The 26,327-nt window shown below is 42.4% G+C and overlaps 2 protein-coding genes across 3 annotated transcripts; one reads left to right on the forward strand and one right to left on the reverse strand.

Moving 5' to 3' along the window:
* The first annotated feature begins 604 nt into the window (after positions 1 to 604).
* Positions 605 to 11,457, forward strand: LOC311125998 (uncharacterized protein). Of its 2 annotated transcripts, XM_084200022.1 has the most exons (3): positions 605 to 851; positions 8,946 to 9,113; positions 9,263 to 11,457. In XM_084200022.1, exon 3 carries the CDS (start codon positions 9,308 to 9,310, stop codon positions 10,055 to 10,057), a length of 750 nt encoding a protein of 249 aa, XP_084056148.1. In that variant the 5' UTR covers positions 605 to 851; positions 8,946 to 9,113; positions 9,263 to 9,307; the 3' UTR covers positions 10,058 to 11,457. The 2 variants fall into 2 exon arrangements, with proteins under 2 accessions (XP_084056148.1, XP_084056147.1); XM_084200021.1 differs by having other exon boundaries at positions 8,946 to 11,457.
* Positions 11,458 to 11,532: 75 nt separating this feature from the next.
* Positions 11,533 to 22,638, reverse strand: LOC311125999 (uncharacterized protein). Its single transcript, XM_084200023.1, has 5 exons — positions 22,318 to 22,638; positions 18,695 to 18,754; positions 18,207 to 18,515; positions 13,870 to 14,190; positions 11,533 to 13,465 (listed from the first exon to the last, which is right to left on the reverse strand). The coding sequence occupies exons 2-5, from the start codon at positions 18,732 to 18,734 to the stop codon at positions 13,002 to 13,004; spliced, it is 1,134 nt and encodes a 377-aa protein (XP_084056149.1). The 5' UTR covers positions 18,735 to 18,754; positions 22,318 to 22,638; the 3' UTR covers positions 11,533 to 13,001.
* Positions 22,639 to 26,327: the final 3,689 nt, after the last annotated feature.

Consider the following 26,327-nt stretch of genomic DNA (forward strand, 5'->3'; position numbering starts at 1 on the left):
AGATAAATGACACGATCATTATAAAGAGGGGGAGTCCTCACTGCAGAAACAATAAATAGTGGGGAGAGCACGGCAATCTGGTCCATGCTGATTTTTTTCAGTGCATAAAAAACCCCCATTGTTTTGCAGGATATCTAATAATTTGGCCAGGTAAAAATGTATTTGACGATCTGACATAATAATAGCCTAATTTTGGGGCTTTACATTAGAGATTTGCACTTTTTTTCATGCTTCTAGGTCGATGTTTAAGCATTTTGAACGAAGAGCCGTTTGGGAGCCAAATGAGCCCTTCTCTTTTACGTGAACGGAGCCAAATGATCCGGCTCACCGAAAAGACTGGATATGACAATCAATATAAAAATTGCAGGTCCTTGCGCCAGTGGCTCAAAACAGTTTTGTCGTGTATTGGGATTATGCTTTTGTTAAATGTTTTTAAGTGGAACTGAAAGAATGTTGATTTTAGTATCAAGAGGGAATGTTTTAGTGTAACGCCACATACAACAGACAGGAAGTGTGTTGTAGACAGGGGAGACTGGTGATTGGCCAGAAGAGGGAGCATCTTTTTGCATTGTTTATAAGTAGGGGGAAAAACGAAGGAGAAGGCAGAGCAGCCATTCTGAGGCGTCGCTCTCCGGGTGGGCATGTCACCTGTCACTTATGCTAAAGCTTGTGATCTGAATAAACCTTATGATCAAAGTTCAGTATGAGCGGACTCCTTTGTTCATCAGCAATAATTGCCACCATTCACCCGATACGACAAATGGCGCCCAACGTGGGGCTGGTCTGCATCTCTCCTTTGCTCATTCGTAGCCACCAAGCTAACTTCGGTCTGGAGTCATGACCAGACAAGGGTGAGTGTTCCTCACAGCTAAGTTGTTCGTTTTGATACTGCTTGTGTACACTGGAGAGATGTACCATACGACCGTGCCTCGTGTGGCGTTATTGCTGATGACTGGAGGTCTGGCTAATCATTATCAATTGTTGCACTGGTAGACAGGGCAAAAAGGGGGAGAGTAGGCTTGGAATTTTAGAGCAATCGATGGTAGAGATATTAACGGCAGATATTGGCAGAATGAAGTCAGGGATACGTATGCAATTAGAGCATTGTGGATCTGTTAAAGACCTCGAAAACGAGGCGACTCTTTAGGAGTGGGCCATAAATCCGGGCAACGCGCTAGTGTGGGGTCAGGTTGGTTCTGGGAACCATGAGGTGGACGATGATATTGTATGTTATGCTCATCTTATAGTCGACGGATTATTCGTTTGGGGTAACCGCTCATATGATTATCCAGAACTTACGGCAGCATAAAGTTAGCAGGTGATATATGGACAATGATTTAGGCACAATGCAAGGTTACTTAGGGCGTGGTAGGCCACAGTTAGCTAAAGGCTAAGGCTAATGTTAATGCTAAATGCTAATTGTGTTGTGTGCTACATGCTAACGTATCCTTAGAGGTCCTATTGCGATAGGATAAGCCTCTTAAAATATGTATGTGTGTGTAGAATTCAAAGTTCTACGCAAATGTGAGCTCTGTTATGTGTAATTGTGTGAGTATAAGGTATAAAATAGTGAAGCTGTAGCGTAATGCTATCGTTCTATTGTCTGAGAATCGTATCATTGGATGCATTTGCGCATGCGTTTAATTTTATGACACTACACTACAAAACGTGGGAGTTGTAGTTTATGGCACGAGATTATGAGACGTTTGGTTCCGGTACTAAAAAACTACAAAATGTTGTTTACTAAAACTACAAAACGGGATTGTGGGTAACGTGTCATAGTTCTGTTGGGCTGTGTCTCAGGGGGAGACAGAGAGACACAGACGAGGGAACAAAGAAGAGAGATTTTAACACGAATCTTATAGTTTAAAGCGGCTGGTGTTTGAACATGAAACTATTTGTTGAAATGTAGTGAATTTATACATTAAATATATGTTGACGGAGTATAATGAATTAAATTAAATGACGGATTAAAATAAAATAAAAATGTTTTTGAGCGATCTATTTAGTTCTGAGTTTAGTCTTAGAGTGAATAATGGGTGAACGAAGGAATGTTGAATATGGTTGAGATAACTCAGTGATTGCAGTAACTACTAAAATCTTTTTCTGTGTCTCTGTTCTTCTGTCATATGTGAGGAGCAATAGGACGATACGACAGGAGAGAGGAGGGGCTAACGTGTGACTGACGTGCGTCACGTGACAAGTTGTGACGAGGCAGAGGATCAGATATCAGGCTAGTTCACAAAATCTTCCCCTAACAGGATATGTGATGTTATGAAAATTTCACATAGGCTTGGCAAATACTGATTTGAATAAAATTTGCATTTTGGAGTCTCTGTGCATCACTGGGCTGGATTACAGTTCGGTTGGAAATCAGGTACTGACAGTATTCTGGAATTAAGATACTTGGGTGCATATTAAACAATGGAGTTTATGGTTACATTTACTTTCCTGATGGATTGTGGTAAGATAGCCTAATTGATAAATGGGTAAGTTAGGATATAGAAATAAAAAATTGGTTTTAAATTATTCATAATTTTTAATTGATTTTTTAATTGATTTTTTATTTTAATTAGAAATGGTTTTTGAATAAAACATTTAATTGAATTTTTTAATATTCATATTTTGATTGATTTATATTTTGGGTTGTTTAGGTTATATTAATAATTGAAGGGGGGAAGCCATAGGCTATATAGTCTAAAATAAAATAATTCACGATAAAGGAATATAAAAGGGTTGTTACAATGGGGAAAAACGACATCAAGGCTATAAAAGTCAGTACACCGGTTGATATAGTGCAAAATGGTAATCCTTTAACTAAAGTATTGCGAGGTTATCCGGCAAGTGAAACAAAAGTTGCCCTTCATTCTCAAACAAAAACTGATAAAAGATTCGAGCGATAAGATAAACAAAGCTATAGAGATAAGGCTAAGGGAAGTAGAGCTTAGGGATGTTTATCCTCAGCTTCCAGTGATCATCCAGGAGGGTGATTGCTGCATCAGAGATGAAGATGAATAATAGATAGAGGACAAGCAGAAACGACCAGAAAGATGAATCCAAAACTCCAGAAGGAAGAACATGAGATGTCTGAAAGAGAAGAGTGAGGTTAAAGAAGACGAGGATGATGAAGATGAGAGTGATTGAGAAGAGGTCATGGGTGGATATGACTCTGTGATCAGAAGGAAGTTGGCAAGAGAGGAAAGAAGAAGGATACTAGAGATTTCATCTCTGATGGAAGTTGAAGGAAGAAGGATACAAGAGATTCGAGTTCAGATGAAGACAGTGAGAAATAGGAGACTGAAGGTGCTGTGTATTCAAAAGGAGTTTGTCCTATAAGGACTGGCACAGAATAAATAGAAGGAGATATAGACCGATGCTTATCAGGCCTGGAGGAAGCGAGGACTTTGGGAGAGGTAAGAGAGCTAGAGGAACAGCTCGAGACGCTGAAGAGACAAGGAGAAAACCTGCTGAGAAAATAATCCCAAGAATTGGAGGAGAAGAAGAATACATTGAGGCCAAGAAGTTGAAGAAATAGTAAGAAGATGATGGAAGATGATATTTTGAGGACAGAACTTAGAATATAAGCTTTTGAAGAATCCTGATATGTCAACAGCAAGAAAGAACAGGATCACGAAACTCTCAAAAAACTCAATCATACAACTGGTGGAGAAGAGAAGCTTTGGTTATGAAGAATCAGAGTGAACCAAATCAACAATCACTGTTACAGCTTCAACTGAACAATATCAAATGCAATTGTACCAGCCAAGGGGGGTACCAGGTGTTCCATATCCACAGATAGTTTCTGGACAGACACAGAGTTGGAGAGGAAGAGGACGAGAAGGCTTAGAAGGAGGAGGAAGATTTCAGCTACACTTCCAGCAACTTTCAGAAGACTGTTATAATTATGGACAGATTGGTCACTTTACCTGTGAGTGCAATGGGTCAGGAGGAAACAACAGAGAAAATTTTTAAGGAAGATACAGGGGCCATTCAAGATCACCTGTTCTCCAGGTGAACCCTAAGGATTCTAGAGTGCTAGAAGATACGAAGGGGGGGTGTCAGCTGATAGCACCGATTAGAGAAGAAGAGAAAATATCTAACAATTGAAGTAAAACCAGAGGACTATGAGAAGTGATGGTGAATAGTGTAAAAGCTTTTATCTGTGTTCAGCCTAAAGAGGTTAAACATCTTACTATGTAAAATTAACTAATTAGGATAGGGATTTGAGGTAGTAAAACAGTTAATTACTCTTAAGGAACCAATGGAGCTATGCTATACGAACTCAAAGAGAAATTAAAATAGACATACTAATATTAGAAGATACTGTTATTGCAGTGTTGGGAAGAGATGCATTGTTTAAATTGAATTGTACAATAAGATGTACACTAGACGGATGTCTGGTAGAGGATTTTTAAAAGTAGGGTTTTTGGGAATTATATTTGCTTAAAAAGATAATATCATAGGAAGGATGATAATCTATTAGACTGCCTATTAGACAATCTGTCTGAAAAATAAAGTTAAAAGGGGTGACTGTTATTCTGGGTTACATTCTTACACCAAGAGATTTCAGGCTAGGCTAAAAGGTGTTTAGTCGTTTGCCAAGTCTGTGTGTAAAGAAGTCAGAAGCAGGGGGGGCTTTCCCAATCACATATTCTAAAAATTGGTGGTAAAGGGATTTTGTGAATAAATCAGTGGAAAATGTTTTTAAAGGTTAGGAGAAAAGATTAGATTAAAAAAGTTAGGAGAACTAGGTTGAAGGAACTCTAAGACAGTAAGCTAAGTTTCAAAGTTAGTAGTAAGAGAGAGAGAACAGTGGTGAAGGACACTTTAGAGTAGGGAGATCAAGGTAATTATAGGTGTATTTTTTATAATCAAAAGTTTGAAAGTCAGGGATTACAGGTAGGACTGAGAGTTGGGAAAAAGTGACACTAGTGGTGATAGATGGAAGTACAAGCAAAGACAACTTTTCTTTGGGGAAAATGGATGAAGTAACAATAAGGACATTAACACTTCAGTCTATTAAAACAACAGTGAGAAGCAATTTAACTCTTTCAACATTGATAGTTATTAAAGCCATAAATATATCGCATTTGATTATAAGGGAACCAATAGCTCCAGCACCAATTTTAGAGGAAAAATACTTATTAGGGTTAGGATGGGGACGTCCCTCCCACATGGAGAGATAATTATGGAGAATAAGTATTGTTATCAGGACCAGATGTAGAACCTGTTGCACTTGGTCAAAGGAGGTATAGTTTGTACAACGATATGAAGTGGAAGAGGGTTATGAGTGACTGTTCATTCATTTTGCATAATATTACAGAGAAAGATCAGGGAGAATACAGTGGGGAAAAAAAGTATTTAGTCAGCCACCAATTGTGCAAGTTCTCCCACTTAAAAAGATGAGAGAGGCCTGTAATTTTCATCATAGGTACACGTCAACTATGACAGACAAAATGAGAAAAGAAAATCCAGAAAATCACATTGTAGGATTTTTAATGAATTTATTTGCAAATTATGGTGGAAAATAAGTATTTGGTCAATAACAAAAGTTTCTCAATGCTTTGTTATATACCCTTTGTTGGCAATGACACAGGTCCAACGTTTTCTGTAAGTCTTCACAAGGTTTTCACACACTGTTGCTGGTATTTTGGCCCATTCCTCCATGCAGATCTCCTCTAGAGCAGTGATGTTTTGGGGCTGTCGCTGGGCAACACGGACTTTCAACTCCCTCCAAATATTTTCTATGGGGTTGAGATCTGGAGACTGGCTAGGCCACTCCAGGACCTTGAAATGCTTCTTACGAAGCCACTCCTTCGTTGCCCGGGCGGTGTGTTTGGGATCATTGTCATGCTGAAAGATCCAGCCACGTTTAATCTTCAATGCCCTTGCTGATGGAAGGAGGTTTTCACTCAAAATCTCACGATACATGGCCCCATTCATTATTTCCTTTACACGGATCAGTCGTCCTGGTCCATTTGCAGAAAAACAGCCCCAAAGCATGATGTTTCCACCCCCATGCTTCACAGTAGGTATGGTGTTCTTTGGATGCAACTCAGCATTCTTTGTCCTCCAAACACGACGAGTTGAGTTTTTACCAAAAAGTTATATTTTGGTTTCATCTGACCATATGACATTCTCCCAATCCTCTTCTGGATCATCCAAATGCACTCTAGCAAACTTCAGACGGGCCTGGACATGTACTGGCTTAAGCAGGGGGACACGTCTTGCACTGCAGGATTTGAGTCCCTGGCGGCGTAGTGTGTTACTGATGGTAGGCTTTGTTACTTTGGTCCCAGCTCTCTGCAGGTCATTCACTAGGTCCCCCTGTGTGGTTCAGGGATTTTTGCTCACCGTTCTTGTGATCATTTTGACCCCACGGGGTGAGATCTTGCGTGGAGCCCCAGATCGAGGGAGATTATCAGTGGTCTTGTATGTCTTCCATTTCCTAATAATTGCTCCCACAGTTGATTTCTTCAAACCAAGCTGCTTACCTATTGCAGATTCAGTCTTCCCAGCCTGGTGCAGGTCTACAATTTTGTTTCTGGTGTCCTTTGACAGCTCATTGGTCTTGGCCATAGTGGAGTTTGGAGTTTGACTGTTTGAGGTTGTGGACAGGTGTCTTTTATACTGATAAAAAGTTCAAACAGGTGCCATTAATACAGGTAACGAGTGGAGGACAGAGGAGCCTCTTAAAGAAGAAGTTACAGGTCTGTGAGAGCCAGAAATCTTGCTTGTTTCTAGGTGACCAAATACTTATTTTCCACCATAATTTGCAAATAAATTCATTAAAAATCCTACAATGTGATTTTCTGGATTTTTTTTTCTCAATTTGTCTGTCATAGTTGACGTGTACCTATGATGAAAATTACAGGACTCTCTCATCTTTTTAAGTGGGAGAACATGCACAATTGGTGGCTGACTAAATACTTTTTTTCCCCACTGTATATGTGTACTTATCTAGTGCAAGCATTAAAATTTGTTCCGGTTAAGAATTATTGGTTAAAAGGCTATGTAATTCATAAAGTGACGCTTATAATGGAAGATTTGAAGTCTGTCGAAGCTTCCGCAGTCACCAAAGGAGGAGTAGATTACAGTAGTCACTCCAACAGTAGATAATACACAGAGGATATCGGGAACTTTCGCACTAGAAATAATTAAGGTTGATACATCAACTAAATCAACTACTTTAATGGTAACTTTGGAAGGGATTAATGATACGATGGCAATAGCAAATGTAGGAAGTATGACACCGACAACAACTTTTCTGAAATTAAAGGGGGTCGCAAGAAGGACTCAGGTTTATGTTACGGATGGAGAGTGCTGTCAATGATAGTACGAATAGGGTTAAAATAGGAGAACAGATATTAGTAGAGAGAATATAGATTCATCATGGAGGTACAGGATGAGGTCTTTGATTTTAATGACAGACAAGGAGAGGTATCTGATCAGTACCGCTCGTTAGGGAAGAGAGAAACTATATGCATGTGGTTTGATTCTTCTGTTGTGAAAATTAGAGATAGATGGGCAGGTTCCAGCAGCTCATTCTGTAATATCAGTGAGGAATCTTGAGGGTCCATGTCTGTTGAGAATTCCAGTCAAACATGTTAGAGACGGTCGCTCGACCTCTATCAAGTATGTGTCAATCTTATGCTTTGTCATGACTGTTGTATCAGCAACAACATTCAGTAACAGATAAAATAATGTCGTTGTCAAAACATTTGTTGAAGCCTAGGTTTAGGTGTTCTTGGTTAAATGAATTACCCTATGGGAATTTGTTAGATGTGAAGTAAAATCAGGTAACAGCAAACCCTGAAGCATTTGAGGTGTAACCATTGAGGGCTAAAAGTTGTTTTTGTTCTAATAAAACATATGAGGTAAGGGGTATGTTTATGGGAATATCAGATTGTGATGTTATATGATAACTTTGGGTATGCATGACCTTAAGGGTAGTAATGAGAAATATGTTACTTTTTATGTACCAGGTAGTAAGAAGAGCAGGACTTTGATGGTAAAAGATTAGCTTTTGCCTGACAATGTGACTATGGGGAATTTTAGAGATATTTGGAGGGTTTGTGGTGATAAAGCATATATATTCTTACCCTATGGATAGACAGGATGTTGTTACATGTCAACGTTGAAGCTTCCATATGAGGTTTCTACCATTATAAGAGGGGTAGCACCGGACACAGAAATCTGAAGCTATATTTGAAATTGGATGAAAAGAGACATGGCTACATGTCATAGTCTTCAAGTCTATCATTGAAGGATAAATCTAAGGGAGAAGGGGGGACTTTTTCCATGGTATGGTGTAATATTTGGGAAGATCATATTGATAATGCTAGTTATACTTTGAGTCCAGATAGTTCAGATATTATCACTAGGGTTATATATGCATTGAAGAATATAAGGGATGCATTTGGTATATCTGAAGGAGCTGGAAGTCAGCGAAGTCTTGGTTGCAAGATCAGGTAGGCCAGTAGGGGCAGTGATGGATTGCATTTTAATGGCAGCTTTGATAGCACTGTGTGATGTTTGTAATTTGTTACTGACCTTTGAGAAAGCTATGAGATTGAGATAGGTTGGAGAGTGATGCCTGGAGACAACACTCAGATACCGGTGTTGACTGTTCCTGATCTGGATAAAGATGGACAAGTGGAACTGGATGGATAAATATCCTTTTTGATTATTTGATCATTTTTCAATTATTATTATAATTTTTTCAATATTGGGGTGATTTTGGTATGATTTTATGAATCAAAGGGGGGAAGTGTATGAATGAATAATTATCCTAGTTCATTATTCTATCATTTAATGTGATTCATACATTCATTATATATCATTTTTCAGGACTGGTCATTCAACTGAGACTGCTCTTCTCTGTGTCACGGAGACTCTCCGCACTGCTAAAGCTAACTCTCTCTCCTCTGCTCTTGTCCTTCTAGACCTGTCTGCTGCCTTCGATACTGTGAACCATCAGATCCTCCTCTCCACCCTCTCCGAGCTGGGCATCTCCGGCGCGGCTCACTCCTGGATTGCGTCCTACCTGACCGGTCGCTCCTACCAAGTGGCGTGGCGAGAAGCTGTCTCCGCACCACGTGCTCTCACCACTGGTGTCCCCCAGGGCTCAGTTCTAGGCCCTCTCCTTTTCTCCCTATACACCAAGTCACTTGGCTCTGTCATATCCTCACATGGCCTTTCCTATCATTGCTACGCTGACGATACACAACTAATCTTCTCCTTTCCCCCTTCTGATAACCAGGTGGCGAATCGCATCTCTGCATGTCTGGCAGACATATCAGTATGGATGACGGATCACCACCTCAAGCTGAACCCTGGCAAGACGGAGCTGCTCTTCCTCCAGGGGAAGGACTGCCCGTTCCATGATCTCGCCATCACGGTTGACAACTCCGCTGTGTCCTCCTCCCAGAGTGCGAAGAGCCTAGGCGTGACCCTGGACAACACCCTGTCGTTCTCCGCCAACATCAAGGCTGTGACCCGCTCCTGCAGGTTCATGCTCTACAACATTCGGAGAGTACGACCCTGCCTTACACAGGAAGCGGCACAGGTCCTAATCCAGGCACTTGTCATCTCCCGTCTGGACTACTGCAACTCGCTGTTGGCTGGCCTCCCTGCCTGTGCCATTAAACCCCTACAACTCATCCAGAATGCCGCAGCCCGTCTGGTGTTCAACCTTCCCAAGTTCTCTCATGTCACCCCCCTCCTCCGCACACTCCACTGGCTTCCAGTTGAAGCTCGCATCCGCTACAAGACCATGGTGCTTGCCTATGGAGCAGTGAGGGGAACGGCACCTCTGTACCTTCAGGCTCTGATCAGTCCCTACACCCAAACGAGGGCATTGCGTTCATCCACCTCTGGCCTGCTGGCTCCCCTTCCTCTGCGGAAGCATAGCTCCCGCTCAGCCCAGTCAAAACTGTTCGCTGCTCTGGCACCCCAATGGTGGAACAAGCTCCCTCACGACGCCAGGACAGCGGAGTCACTCACCACCTTCCGGAGACATTTGAAACCCCACCTCTTTAAGGAATACCTGGGATAGGATAAAGTAATCCTTCTAACCCCCCCCCCCCCCAAATTGTAAAGTGGTTATCCCACTGGCTATAGGGTGAACGCACCAATTTGTGAGTCGCTCTGGCTAAGAGCGTCTGCTAAATGACGTTAATGTGCCCTTGAGCAAGGCACTTAACCCTAATTGCTCCTGTAAGTCGCTCTGGATAAGAGCGTCTGCTAAATCACTAAAATGTAAAATGTTTATATTCTTAGTTGATATTGATGTTTAATTTGAAAGTGTTTGTTTTGCAAAAGATACTGTTTGGTCTTTTCTTTTTCTTCCAGAAGCATTTGGGGGACATGTGGAGATTGAAATACTCAAACAAGGACAATATGAAAGGACAATATGAAGGGACAATATGAAAGGACAATATGACTGGAGGAGATGAAACAAGGAGGGTGTGGCCGATTCCATCATCAACAGTCCATTGGAAGAAGAGACTACGGGGAGATGAAGTGTAGTGGACTACATTCCAGTGTCTGCAATGAAATATAGACATATTTGATGTGTAATACATAATTGTGTCATACTCTTACGTATTAATTTTTGTAGAATGATGTTTGATGTTATTGGATACATGTGGGGATCTTAGATGTTTTTGTTTATTTCGGTGATGCTTAGGGACAGGGAGTCTAGGCAGGGAGAGGTCCACTGTAGGGTCCAATGGGTTGACCAGCCTTAGAGTGGATATTTTTTGGATAGGATTTTGTTTGCAGGGGCTTACATGTGTATTTAATTGCATCATAGTTTCAAATGCATTTACATTGTTTATGAGTTTATTTGGAGTACCGTGGTGGTTGCCTGGGGCAGAGGGACCGTGAGAGAATTTTACTGTCTTGATTGATGGATGGATTTGGAACGAAGGTTGCCAGACAGTTTTTCGCTCTTACACTCCATAAAGATTTGTTCATATTTCATAGTAATGTATACACACTTCATAAACAGTTATTCATATTTCATAGAAAGGTATATACACTAAGAATGTTTTTGGTTTAATGTTAAAGATACTCAATAAGATAAATTGTCACTTGTCATAATCCTATTCTGTTTGTTTTCGAGACTGTTCGTCTCGAAGGGGGGAAATGTCGTGTATTGGGATTATGCTTTTGTTAAATGTTTTTAAGTGGAACTGAAAGAATGTTGATTTTAGTATCAAGAGGGAATGTTTTAGTGTAACGCCACATGCAACAGACAGGAAGTGTGTTGTAGACAGGGGAGACTGGTGATTGGCCAGAAGAGGGAGCATCTTTTTGCATTGTTTATAAGTAGGGGGAAAAACGAAGGAGAAGGCAGAGCAGCCATTCTGAGGCGTCGCTCTCCGGGTGGGCATGTCACCTGTCACTTATGCTGAAAGCTTGTGATCTGAATAAACCTTATGATCAAAGTTCAGTATGAGCGGACTCCTTTGTTTATCAGCAATAATTGCCACCATTCACCCGATACGACAGTTTCGACACAGGTTTACACTTTGTGTACAATAGTCTTTATTACATTTTATAAAAGAAACGTTCATGTAGCAAACATTCTTTACAATCATTTAGCAAATGCATATATTTATTACGCATCATGTAATACATAAAAATACCTTCATCTGCTATCGGGGATCCTTTGGACGTGCCTACCCCACTGTAAAATAGTTAATGTAAGGATTAAGGTATGGGCTATGGTTTAAGGTTAGGATTTAGGGTAGGGACGTCCCAAGGATCTCGGGTATCACTTACCACAAAATAATCACAGTTTACATTTAAATGATGGTGTAAGTCTGCCCTCTTGGGAGGATCTTTTCTATTACAGTACTGTGATCCCCTGAGATATTAAGCAAGGCCAGATTAGACGTGAGATTGATCTTGACCAGTAAACCTTCCAGTTACAATATCAGTAGCACCACCACCAAAGTGATTAATAATTCCTCCTTTACACCAGTGGTGGAAAAAGTACCCAATTTTCATACTTGAGTAAAAGTAAAGATACCTTCATAGAAAATGACTCTATTAAAAGTTAAAGTTACCCATTAAAATACTACTTCAGTAAAAGTCTAAAAGTATTTTGTTTTAAATATACTTAAGTATCAAAAGTAAATGTAATTGTTAAAATATACTTAAGTAACAAAAGTAAAGGTATAAATACTTTTTTATTCCTTATATAAAGCAAATCAGACGGCATAATAATACATAAAACATGTGCTGATAGCCAGGGGCATGCTCCAACACTCAGACATAATTTACAAATAAATTATGTTTTTAGTGAGTCCGCCAGATCAGAGGGAGTATGGATGAACAGGGATGTTCTCTTGTTAAGTGTGTGAATTAGACCATTTTCCTGTCCTGCTAAGCATTCACTTTTGGGTGTCAGGGAAACTGTATGGAGTAAAAAGTACATAATTTTCTTTAGGAATGTAGTGAAATAAAAGTTGTCAAAAATATAAATAGTCAAGTAAAGTACAGATACCCCAAAAAACTACTTTAAAGTATTTTTACTTTCATACTTTACACCACCGCTTTACATCCTAACCTTTCATATCCACTTAAAGGAGAATTTGCTTTTTTACAATTTTTCAGCTAAACGGATCACTTGGATTGCTAGAAACATGAAAGATGGGGCTGAGAATATTAGTCGTTGAACTGTTGGATAAAACACACCTAATCCCTGAGTTCGGAATGAACTCAGCGATTCAAACTGTTTTTCATTTCCCCCCGATATAATTCTTATGCTGGTGTAAAATCACTGGCCTTAAAAATGGGTCCACAGGGAAAACATTTGAAGTCACCAATAAGGCTGGAAGACTAGGCAGGACATAAGTAAAGACTGGCCCCAGACAAAATAACCCCAGTATCATTTGATCCAAGCCAATCAGGCTAGAGTCATTGGCTACTGATTTATACAGTAAACTCTGATGGGAAGACAACCAAAACAGACTACCTTCATACATAACTCAACTCCCTGTGTTACTCTTCTTCTGCTCTAGCAGTGTCCCACTTTCAGTCACGGGGAGATGGAGGGCCTCCTCTTCCTCCTCTGTGTGTTCCATCCTCATGACAGGGAGCTCTTCCTCATGAATATGTCCCACTCTTTCGGGGCACATGTTCTCATCAGGATGATCATCGGAACTCTTCTGTCTGTCAGTGGTCACTGGTTCGCTTTCCTGGACTGGAGCAGGAAGAGGGGTCTCCTCGGTGGAAAGAAGTAGTGGTCCTAGGGTAACCATTGCATTATCCTCTGTTCCAGTGATTGTGTCGTCCATGGTTGGAGGTCTCTGCTTACTCTTGCAGATCACCACTAATACTAACACACAAATGACTAGACATACTACTAGACATACCACTAATGGCAACCTACTCCTTCCACTTGTCTCACTCGTTGTAGTTGTCTCATTCGTTGTAGACTCCAAACGGTTTTCTAGAGAAACACAGACAAACACACAAAGATAGAAAACAGTAGTGTTAGTGGGGCAAAGATAAGGGATATGAAGACAATATTATACTGAAGCAATAAGGTCTGAGGGGGTGTGGTGCTGTATATAGCCAATATACCACGGCTAAGGCCTGATATTAGGCTGATATACCACGGCTGTCAGCCAATCAGCATTGAGGGCTCGATCCACCCAGTTTATAATCTCAAAAAAAGCAGACAACAATACACAACAGCAAGATTTCCATGACTAAATACTATTCTCTTGCATTATTACACTAACACTACATCTACTACTATGATAATAATTAGACAAAGAACAATGTCTAAACATGAAAAGGGAATATTAAATAAAAAACTTAAGTGAGCAATGCATTCACTAGACATCCCACCTTTAACAGTGAGAGTGACTCCATGTGGATATCCTGGATCACTATGACGGTTGAAGAAGCACAGGTAGGTCCCCTTGTCAGACGATTGTACATTGGTGATGATGAGGGAGAGGTCACCCTCTCTGTAACCATCCCTGTTTACTGATGTCCTGTCCATGAATCCAGGGCCATAGGTAGTATTGGTCGGGTCAATCTTCAGCACAGTCTGTCCATCTTTATCCCACTGCACATGCATCTCACCATCGGTCGCCTGCTTATTGGTCGAGCCATAGCAGGGAAGCGTGACATTATCTCCGAAGTCAGCTGATATTTCTGGTGGGACTGTTAAATGAGAAGAGAGAAGAGGGGTGGGCCTTGAATGGTGTGCCATTATGAAAGCAATTGGATTAGATATAGGCCTACACCATGGCTCAGTTTAGCATTTATGACATTTAACAGTAGTTGGGAAGGACTGAGTGGGGAAGATGCGAGGAGGGGGGAGAAAAGGTGCTTGGGGGAAATGAGAGGAGGGTGGGTTAGGGAATAACTAACTAAGAGCAGCACAAAGTAGATCAAAGACTAGACGGGTTGGCTGACAACGACACAAAAATGATGCGCGCCCATCCATGTGGCTGGAAGCTCTACTTTATTACGATTCTGAACAGTCAGATACTGTAGCTAGCAACAATGAATGACCAGAGGGGAATCATACGAAGCAGGTTTGAGGAGTTAGCATGGTAACTTTAGTCAACTCTTGAGTTCAACTTGGAATAACCAGTCATACGAAAGTGGCTCACCTTTTAGCCAGGTACATTTCCATGGCAACGCATCCTTCAGAACTAACCTGCTCCCGGGCCGGCTAACTCACAGGCAACTGGAATGTGAAACTAACTGAAGCTGGTTAGCTTGAGAAAACCCTGAGTAGATCTAGCTTGCTTCGTAGTATACCCCTCCGAAGCTGCCATGTGGGAATAGTAGGTGGCTCGTTTCAGCTAGTTGTATCTTGTTATTGATACCATGTCTTGTTTTGAGGTGTTGACTTATTTCATGTCAATGCTAATTTGGCAAAAATGTGCTAGCTAGCTAACCAACAACTGTAACGATGTATTTGAGATTAAAGTGCTCATTGTACAAATGTATTTATGTTTTCAATGAACATTGGAGACGAAATATAGTTTACGTGTTGTCAACAGTCTAAGCCAACCCTGTCTGTTTTGCAAGTGTCATTTTTTTTGCAAAACAACCAACCCGTCTATAAAACAGAAGAATCCCAGCAAACATGACCCAATTGGCCCCATGTGGGTATTCGGTTGGGCAAGGTGGGAACGGGCATGCCCACATCAAGCCCAGCTAGAGACTAGCCCACACCAAGCCCAGCTAGAGATTAGCCCACACCAAGCCCAGCTAGCGATTAGCCCACACCAAGCCCAGCTAGAGACTAGCCCACACCAAGCCCAGCTAGCGATTAGCCCACACCAAGCCCAGCTAGAGATTAGCCCACACCAAGCCCAGCTAGAGACTAGCCCACATCAAGCCCAGCTAGAGACTAGCCCACATCAAGCCCAGCTAGAGACTAGCCCACACCAAGCCCAGCTAGAGATTAGCCCACACCAAGCCCAGCTAGAGATTAGCCCACACCAAGCCCAGCTAGAGATTAGCCCACACCAAGCCCAGCTAGAGACTAGCCCACACCAAGCCCAGCTAGAGATTAGCCCACACCAAGCCCAGCTAGAGATTAGCCCACACCAAGCCCAGCTAGCGACTAGCCCACACCAAGCCCAGCTAGAGATTAGCCCACACCAAGCCCCGCTAGAGATTAGCCCACACCAAGCCCAGCTAGAGGCTAGCCCACACCAAGCCCCGCTAGAGATTAGCCCACACCAAGCCCAGCTAGAGATTAGCCCACACCAAGCCCAGCTAGAGATTAGCCCACACCAAGCCCAGCTAGAGGCTAGCCCACACCAAGCCCAGCTAGAGGCTAGCCCACACCAAGCCCCGCTAGAGATTAGCCCACACCAAACCCAGCTAGAGATTAGCCCACACCAAGCCCAGCTAGAGATGAGCCCACACCAAGCCCCGCTAGAGATTAGCCCACACCAAGCCCAGCTAGAGGCTAGCCCACACCAAGTCCAGCTAGAGATTAGCCCACACCAAGCCCAGCTAGAGATTAGCCCACACCAAGCCCAGCTAGAGATTAGCCCACACCAAGCCCAGCTAGAGGCTAGCCCACACCAAGCCCAGCTAGAGGCTAGCCCACACCAAGCCCCGCTAGAGATGAGCCCACACCAAGCCCCGCTAGAGATTAGCCCACACCAAGCCCAGCTAGAGATGAGCCCACACCAAGCCCCGCTAGAGATTAGCCCACACCAAGCCCAGCTAGAGATTAGCCCACACCAAGCCCAGCTAGAGATGAGCCCACACCAAGCCCCGCTAGAGATGAGCCCACACCAAGCCCCGCTAGAGATTAGCCCACACCAAGCCCCGCTAGAGATGAGCCCACACCAAGCCCCACTAGAGATTAGCCCACACCAAGCCCAGCTAGAGATTAGCCCACACCAAGCCCCGCTAGAGACTAGCCCACACCAAGCCCAGCTAGAGACTAGCCCACACCAAGCCCAGCTAGCGATTAGCCCACACCAAGCCCAGCTAGAGATTAGCCCACACCAAGCCCCGCTAGAGACTAGCCCACACCAAGCCCCGCTAGAGACTAGCCCACACCAAGCCCAGCTAGAGACTAGCCCACACCAAGCCCAGCTAGAGGCTAGCCCACACCAAGCCCAGCTAGCGATTAGCCCACACCAAGCCCAGCTAGAGGCTAGCCCACACCAAGCCCAGCTAGAGACTAGCCCACACCAAGCCCAGCTAGCGACTAGCCCACACCAAGCCCAGCTAGAGACTAGCCCACACCAAGCCCAGCTAGAGATTAGCCCACACCAAGCCCAGCTAGAGATTAGCCCACACCAAGCCCCGCTAGAGACTAGCCCACACCAAGCCCAGCTAGCGACTAGCCCACACCAAGCCCAGCTAGCGACTAGCCCACACCAAGCCCAGCTAGAGATTAGCCCACACCAAGCCCAGCTAGAGATTAGCCCACACCAAGCCCCGCTAGAGACTAGCCCACACCAAGCCCAGCTAGAGACTAGCCCACACCAAGCCCCGCTAGAGACTAGCCCACACCAAGCCCAGCTAGAGATTAGCCCACACCAAGCCCAGCTAGAGACTAGCCCACACCAAGCCCAGCTAGAGATTAGCCCACACCAAGCCCAGCTAGAGATTAGCCCACACCAAGCCCCGCTAGAGACTAGCCCACACCAAGCCCAGCTAGAGACTAGCCCACACCAAGCCCCGCTAGAGACTAGCCCACACCAAGCCCAGCTAGAGATTAGCCCACACCAAGCCCAGCTAGAGACTAGCCCACACCAAGCCCAGATAGAGGCTAGCCCACACCAAGCCCCGCTAGAGACTAGCCCACACCAAGCCCCGCTAGAGACTAGCCCACACCAAGCCCCGCTAGAGGTTGGGGATCGTTATAATATTTTGGGGCTTGGTTTGCACACACTTCTTTTTTTGTAACTGTTTCTGAGAGTGTTGTTCCGTGTTCTGTTGTGTGATGCCCACTTTTTTAAATCTTGTACACTGCCAATGATGAAGTCTTTAAAAATACTGAAATAAATGCATGTGACATATTAGAAAATTAACAGTTTGTCTTGTAAAAGAATATATGTATTATGTTAACAATTTGTATTTCTGATACAATGTATCACGTTCCCTAAATACCCATAAAGCCTAAAATTTATGCAATTGATGCATTTAAACTGTAATAAATATATAATAAATACACTCCTATTAAGCAGCAAAAGCGCATCAGCCCAATGTGGGCAGCCTACATGAGACCAATATTTTAGCCCACTTTGTGCCAATGTCGGCATGTTTGCTGGGAAACTATGGGGTTATTTCAGGCAAAGTGAGGGCTGCCCTCAACAGATATGGGCTGCCAACACTGGGCCACACGGGGCAAATGCCTTGGGGAGCCGATGAGCAAAGGCGCATTGGCCCAGCCTACATGGGGCCAATATTGTAGTGCCAATGTGGGCATGTTTGCTGGGATGTGATACTATTAAGATTACTCCAAAACACAAAGAAACAGTATATTGATTGGAGTTCAGAAAAACAGTGGTCTGGACAAATATAAATATTGTAACTTTCCTTTGTTTACACTTATGAGTAGGCTTATCCCTCAAATTGTTTTGGGAATGCCCAGCACTCCCAGCAAACCCATTATTCTTAGTATATTAGTCTTTGTTCTTGTTTCCAGTCAACATTCAATATGTAAAAAGTTTCATGTCTCTCGAACTTACCCAGAACATCGAGATTTACATCTCCAACAGCATACCCATCACAGAGACACTCATACGAGCCCTTGTCATTGTACACAGCAGAGGTAATGGTGAGAGAGAAGTCTTTGTTGATTTTAACCCGGTTCTCAAAGCCCTTTCCTCCAGTGAAGTTCCTTTGATCAAGCTTGGCAACCATCTCGCCACGATGAATCCTCCACTCGATGCCACTGTCACAGATTGCATTGCAAGGGAGAGTGATCTCGTGCTTCAAATTCACTGTTTTCTGAATGATAACGTTACCATTACCAATCGAGGAGCATTCTGTACAAACTGGCAGGAGGCAAAATAAATAGAAGGATTATTTGGTTGATATTTGTAGATTAACTATTATCAACATATTTGATATGGCTAATAGAGTGAAAACACTCAATGATGTTGATCAGGAGGCTATGTTACACAAATCAAGTGTAAAGAGAAAATCTAACAAGATTAAGTTAGGAAAAACTTACCAAGAAATACAATCATAAATTTGCTCCATTTCCAACCCATGGCTGTGCTTACTGCTCAATCTGTGAAAATGAAAGCATTTTAATGATGGATTGTTGCTATGGATAAGATTGACATTTCTAAAACAATATAGCCTACACTAAAATAGTAGCCTACAGACATAAAAACACAGAATTTGCCAACATCAAACAAGGCAACAGTAAACATGTCAGAGACAGATCCATAGTCCACCTCCGATTTCATTGTGGGGAAAACAATCCTACACCAAAGCCTATCGACTCAGTCGGATTCGGTATGAATGGACCAGGGGCCAGGGCCCGTATCCACAAAGCATCTCAGAGTAGGAGTGATGATCTACGATCAGGTCCCTCCTATTATTCACTATGATTATAAAGGCAAAACTGATCCTAGATCAGAGGCTTTGTGAATACAGGCCCAGGGCCCGGTTTCCCAAAAGCATCTTTGGCTAAGTTCTTCTTCTTCAGTATCGTGGCGTTCGCACATTTTGTTGGTGCATGCCACCACATCCTGTGCGGTAGTGTGTATTCAAATCACGTTACATTTTGTGACACAAAAAAAAAGAAGGGGGAAATGAAAAACCCCACAAACGAACCGTTTCATAAAAATCACCAGCCCATTCCACTACTTTGACCCTAATCTTCCAGCAGGCCAACGGCCTGGGAGGACGGGGCTCTTTCGTTTAACACACTGTCTTGTTTTGTACGCTTTGTACAAAATAATAAAATGCAGTACGACAGGATCTTTCTAAACGTAGCTCTTTATTAACTAACTATAATTGGCATGTTCATGTGTCTCCGGCCATGATCATCTGAAGATGACCACCTGGGTAGTCTTAACCAATCATAGCGCAGTATGATACGACGGTAGAATGCATCCAATTACAATTCAGTATGCTGACACATATGAATATTACACCCCCCTTCTTAAAAAATATATATATATGTTCTACATATTTTAAGTGTTTCTTTTGAATATATGCTCTGTAGTTTGAACTCGAGGTAAGTAACCATTTATACTACATTAACTGCATCAACATAACAGACTCTGAAACAATGATTCAGCATACTGTTACTTTTAGAACTAATATTTCTCAGCAACTCAGCTTTTCACTGTAGCAATGACATCTCAACATATCAAACAAATACAATACCAAAGCATTTCAAGTTAACATTTCAATAACAAGTTTACAGTCAAACTCTTTTAGGGCAGCGATCCGCCTACGCCCTTTGACATTTCACAGGTCTAGGACAGCTCTAGGCTTGTCCTCTCTTCCTGACCTGGTGTGATACGAAGCTGATTATGCTTCTGTGTCAGTCCACAGTTCTTGTGGTGTTGCAGGTAAGTATGGTGTATGTTGTGTTGTGTCTGTGTTTAGTCCACCCCGTTCTCTTTCAGGGGAACAGTTCATCTCGTCAGTGTGTTGTACTTTTGTGTTCAGTAGGTGACGACGATCGTGGCGGTACACCGCTCCTTCTGCGGTGCGAACATGATATGAACGTACGCTTTGTACAAAATAATAAAATGCAGGACGACAGGATTTTTCTAAAAGTAGCTCTTTATTAGCTAGCTATAACTGGCAAGTTCATGTGTCTCCGGCCATGATCATCTGAAGATGACCTCACCACCTGGGGGGTCTTAACCAATCATAGCACAGTATGATACGTCGGTAGAATGAATCCAATTACAATTCAGTATGCTGACACGTATGAACATTACACACAGCTTGTAACTCTTCTGCAGTAAAACCTCATACTTCTCTGCAGATGCCACCACAACATCTATTTTACGTGATGCATGTTCTATTTCTGCCATACAGTTGATAACTATGGCAATGAATGGTAAGAAGCCCACCTTAACGAAGCACAAATTCGTATCACTCTGTATTGGCCTAGGACTGCTAAGCCTTGACCCATCATCCTCTACTTTCTTCACTGCCTCAGCATATGACACCTGTTCTACTCTGACCCTGGCAATCTCAACCTGTCTCTCTCCCGCACTGGACACTTCTGATCCCCAGCAACATGGACACACCCACAATTGCACACTGCCCTATCCCATCTGGACAAGAGGAATACCTATGTAAGAATGCTGTTCTTTGACTATAGCTCAGCATTCAACACCATAGTACCCTCCAAGCTCATCATCAAGCTTGAGGCCCTGGGTTTCAACCCTGCCCTGCGCAGTTGGGTCCTGGACTTCCTGACAGGAAGTTCCCCAGGTGGTGAAGGTAGGAAACAACATCTCTACTTCGCTGATCCTCAACACTGGGGCCCCACAAGGGTGTGTGCTCAGCCCCCTCCTGTACTCCCTGTTCACCCATGACTGCGTAGCCATGCACGCCTCCAACTCAATCATGAAGTTTGCAGACGACACAACAGTAGTAGGCTTGATTACCAACAACAATGAGACAGCCTACAGGGAGGAGGTGAGGGCTCTCGGAGTGTGGTGTCAGGAAAATAACCTCTCACTCAACGTAAAAAAACAAACAAAGGAGATGATCGTGGACTTCAGGAAACAGCAGAGGGAGTACCTCCCTATTCACATTGACGGGACAGCAGTGGAGAAGGTGGAAAAGTTCCTCTGCGTACATATCACTGACAAACTGAAATGGTCCACCCACACAGACAGTGTGGTGAAGAAGGCGCAACAGCGTCTCTTCAACATCAGGAGGCTGAAGAAATTTGGCCTGTCACTTAAAACCCTCACAAACTTTTACAGATGCACAATTGAGAGCATCCTGTCAGGCTGTATCACCGCCTGGTACGGCAACTGCACAGCCCACAACCGCAGGGCTCTCCAGAGGGTGGTGCAGTCTGCACAACGCATCACCGGGGGCAAACTACCTGCCCTCCAGGACACCTACAGCACCCGATGGCCAAAAATATAATCAAGGACAACTACCACCCGAGCCACTGCCTGTTCACCCCGCTATCATCCAGAAGGTGAGGACAGTACAGGTGCATCAAAGCTGGGACCGAGAGACTGAAAAACAGCTTCTATCTCAAGGCCATCAGACTGTTAAACAGCCATCACTAGCAGAGAGTCTGCTACCTACATACAGACTTGAAAATCACTGGCCACGTTAATAAATGGAACACTAGTCACTTTAATTATGCCACTTTAATGTTTACATATCTTGCATTACCCATCTCATATGTATATACTGTATTCTATACTATCTATTGCATCTAAGACTACTATACATTATTTGTCCCATACCCACCTACAAACTTCTCACATGTCGGAATCTCCCTCCTACAACATGACTTTGGCTAAGTTCATCGTTTGAACCATTGATAAGATGCCGTTTGGAAAACAGACAGGTCGAATTCACTACGAAGTTAACGGAAGCAAACGGGGCTAAATAGCGAGAGACTACCTGAACTTGTCCAATAAAAAAACGATCGTCTTCGTTGAAAAAAGTTTTATGTTGCAAAACGTTTTGCTTAGGCGCGCACTAACTTCATGAATACACACCTGGAAAAAAACGCTATTGGTATTGCCGCCGATTAAAACATTCATTCATCACACGTTACAACCATTTAAAGAAACATTATAGTAACAGTGTATTAACGCAATAATTAAACCTAAATTGCCGACTTACCTTATAACTTACACACAGAGGTGGGTAGTAACGAGTTACATTTACTCCGTTACATTTACTTGAGTAAGTTTTTGAAAAAATTGTACTTCTAGGAGTAGTTTTAAATCACTATACTTTTTACTTTTACTTGAGTAGATTTGTGAAGAAGAAACTGTACTCTTACTCCGCTACATTAGGCTACAATGAGGTCGTTACTTTTCTTTTTACCTCTTTTGTATTCTACGCGTCATTGTCTTTATCCCCCGGCATAAACCTTATTTTAATGTTTTATTTTGACAGAGAGAGAGAGAGACTTCCGCTAAGGCTCTACCACGTGACTGTGTTTCACCAATCAAACGTAGTTGTGCAGTCTCGTCACTTTACCATACTCAATCTCAGCGGCGGGACCGGTTGGCTTTACAGTCATAGCAACACAAAAATGTCAGAATTAGCCGTCGGCAATGCAGACACAGACGAGGAGGAACACCCGCACCCCTGGCCTCATATTGAAAGCATGTTTACCTTAGTAAAAGTGCGAAAGAACAGCTACATTATGCTGTGTCTTCTGTGTCTACCAAAACAAACTGACATTTCAGCATTCAAGAACTCAACATTAACTTGAGGAAACATGTAGCGGTAAGTTTCCTAAATTCGTTTTTTTTTGCTGTGGATAGGCGAATGTTTGTCTTTTAGGTTACATATGTTTTAAACATTTTCTATATATATATATCCACATTTTATGTGATAATAAGTCTCTTTTAATGTCTTGATCTCCCTGTAGCCTCACAGATTTTTTTTTTGTCCACAGAGGATTCACCCCAACAAACTGGCAAAGGACACAGACTTACTAGAGAACCACAGAAAGCGTAAGTCCTCCTCTTCCAGTGATGCTCTTGTGAAAAATGCAAAAATCACAGCCTTTGCTGCCCCAGGGCGGGTAACACAAGCAACGCTTGACAAGCTGATGCTAAATTTTGAATGTGATTTTCTGTGGTTGAGACGCCATCCTTCAATACTTTGATAGAAACCTTGCAACCTCATACAGTAATGACAAGGAAAACGTTATGCACAAGAATACAAGAAGCTGCAAAACACAAGAAGAGCATAATCATCAAAAAGCTGAGTGCTGTGAACTATGTTGCTAACGTAGCTACTTAGGTGTCACCTGTCACTGGATAGACAACACCTCACTGGAGAGGCACTCCACATTGGCTTGTAGACCTGTCAAAGGCTCGCACACGTTTGATGTCCTTGCTGCTGCATTAGAGGAAATACATTCTGAGTACCACATCAGGGAAAAAGTGACCAGGATGACAACAGACAGTGGCTCAAACTTCCTTTCGATTATATGGTGAGGAGAAAGAGGAGGAAGCCATCAATGTACAAGAGGAGAGTGACTCCACCCTTGATGATGCAACAGAAGATCAGAGTGAGTCAGAGGTGGAGTATCAAGATGTCTGCAATTCTGGATGACAACACAGGCCTTGAGTACCAACTTCCAAGGCACCAAAAGTGTGCATGCCATCTCCTCAATCTTATATCTACAGTTGATGCCACTGCTGCAGGAGGAGCTGCAAACGAAACCTACAAGAGGCTGTCTCGGTCTGCTTTTGCAAAATGTCATGCTCTTTGGAATAAAACCAGCAGGTCAACCATGGCTCATGAAACAGTGGAACGTGAATGCAAGCTGCAGTTTCTCCGACCCAATCAGACACGCTGGAGCTCCCTGTTCCTCGCTGTAGAAAGGATTGTGCGCATTCACCGAGAGCAAGGAGAACAAGCAATTCGCAATGTCTGCACAGCATTAAAGATAAAGATGTAAGTTGACAAAATGTATATTTTGTTTTTAAAGAATAATAAAAGTAAATAAGCCTTGCTGATTAATGGGTGAATCCACTTGTCTCAAGTAACTAAGTTTTCTTTGCATGGTGGTGTGACAATTGTGGATGACTTGAATGAAATATATATATATTGTATTTAACATGTACAATGCATAATAAAGACATTGTACCAGAAATAGCTATAAGTAATTGTTTTATCGTTACATCTTTTATAGGTTCAATCCAGCTGAAAATTGGTTTTTGGTCGAGTATGCTGCTGTGATGAAGCCTGTTGCCATGGCCCTTAATATCCTCCAAGGGGAATCATCTGTGCATATGGGCCTCCTGCTGCCAACACTTTACCAGTTACGGGACAAGCTGAAGAAGTTGGAGTCAACTTGCAAAATGTGTACACCTCTTGTTCACGCCCTGCAGCAAGGGATCCAGAAACGTTTTGGAGACGTCATGAAAGAGCCTGAGCTGATTGCAGCAGCAATACTCCTACCAAGATTCAGAACATCCTGGACCACAGAGGAGAACATCTTAAATGCTGGTAAATATACTTGTTTATCAATTCAAATGTGAACCAGTAGACATTGACCTATATAACTCTGTATAATGTTACTGTCATTTAGGATTATAGTGTGTCAGTGACAAACCACAGGGTGGCAATATAGTTAGTGTGACTTTTTTTTGCTGACTTTTCTTGTTAGATATTGGAACTGGAAGTAAACATAATGCCCGATCTACAACTACATCACTCTCCTCTAATGCCTTTTAGAGAACATGCATTCAGCTTAATTTGTGTTCTGGGATACTAGGCCTGCAATATTGTTTTATTTGGCCATCTATCATGGACTGCTGCTCTTTTCCTCTGCTCAGTGAGATGTGCAGTGTGGCCTAATCACAGATCAGAGTATTCTTTTCTAGGCACACAGAAAAAGGGCTGTTGCTTGCCATGCAATACAAAGGTACTGAGTAGGCCTAATCAACACCTATTGATTATTTTACGTTGACCGCTTCCTTCTGGTGTGCAGTTTTCTGTTCAGCATGCCTGGTATGAAATGTTTGTGTGTTTCCTTCTGTTGTTCTGTCACTGTGGAGACACACACAGTTTATGAGAGTTTATGGGCTGCCTCGTTCTAGTTCTGCCTGGTAAAAAAAGTATAAAGGTTTGGAAATTTGTGTTACTTGTGCTTATTTATTTTTTATCTGTTATTTTTTTATACTTGAATTTACCTGAATTATTTTAATTTAAGCTATTTTGTAATTCATTAAAGATGATTATTTTGTATTTTTGTCTGTCTGATTGTTGTCTTGTGTTAAAAAATAAATCAGACGTTACTCAACAGTTACTCAGTACTTGAGTAGTTTTTTCACCAAGTACTTTTTTACTCTTACTCAAGTAATTATTTGGATGACTACTTTTTACTTTTACTTGAGTCATATTATTCTGAAGTAACAGTACTTTTACTTGAGTACAATTTTTGGCTACTCTACCCACCTCTGCTTACACAGTAGTTTAGTTTAGTCGGTTTCTTCTTGCCTCACATTACCTACGTAGCTAGCAGGTAGTGAACCACAAAATGAAGCAGCTCATCGAACCGGGTCGTCATAGTTACTACAGCACGTCATAAACCCCGCCCATTTTCTACAATCCATCTTCTTACAATGTGATTTTGGACCTTAACCACACTGCTAACCTTATACCTAACCCTAACCTTGAATTAAGACCAAAAAGCCACAAAATAATAATAAAATCAGATATTTTTACGATAGAGAATTTTGACTTTGTGGCTTTGGTAACTAGTGGAACCCAAAGACTGACTGCCCATTCAATAGATATACTGTAAAAAGGGTGTGACTAGATGGCGTACCTGCTACCAAAAAGTAACTTCTGGTCGTAGCTGTATTCCGGCTGGTATTCCACCTGTCTTCTTTTTCTTCTATGGTATATTGGCGATCACACAATTTAATGTGCATTCCGCCACCTACTATACGGGATGGAACCAGCAATCCCCCCCAAAAAACGGAACTACCAAAAAACGACACAAAAATAAATAAATCAAACAACATTTATGTTAAAATACATAAATAAAACAGATCTGACCACTACACAGGCTCAAGGGAACCCTGGGAGGGCGGGTCTTCCGGCGCCAGTACCCCTTGCAAGTTTACAGATGTAATGCACCAATTTGTAAGTCGCTCTGG

This window comes from Coregonus lavaretus, assembly GCF_964263955.1.
Source record: "Coregonus lavaretus genome assembly, contig: HAP1_SCAFFOLD_2795, whole genome shotgun sequence".
Classification (NCBI taxonomy): Eukaryota; Metazoa; Chordata; class Actinopteri; order Salmoniformes; family Salmonidae; genus Coregonus; species Coregonus lavaretus.

Coding starts and splice junctions, on each gene's coding strand:
- LOC311125999 (XM_084200023.1), bottom strand. CDS start 18,734: ATGGGTTGGAAATGGAGCAAATTTATGATTGTATTTCTTG. Junction 18,516..18,694: donor ATTTATGATTGTATTTCTTG/GTAAGTTTTTCC, acceptor GCCTCCTGCCAG/TTTGTACAGAATGCTCCTCG. Junction 14,191..18,206: donor TGTAAATCTCGATGTTCTGG/GTAAGTTCGAGA, acceptor CTCATTTAACAG/TCCCACCAGAAATATCAGCT.
- LOC311125998 (XM_084200021.1), top strand. CDS start 9,308: ATGACGGATCACCACCTCAAGCTGAACCCTGGCAAGACGGAGCTGCTC.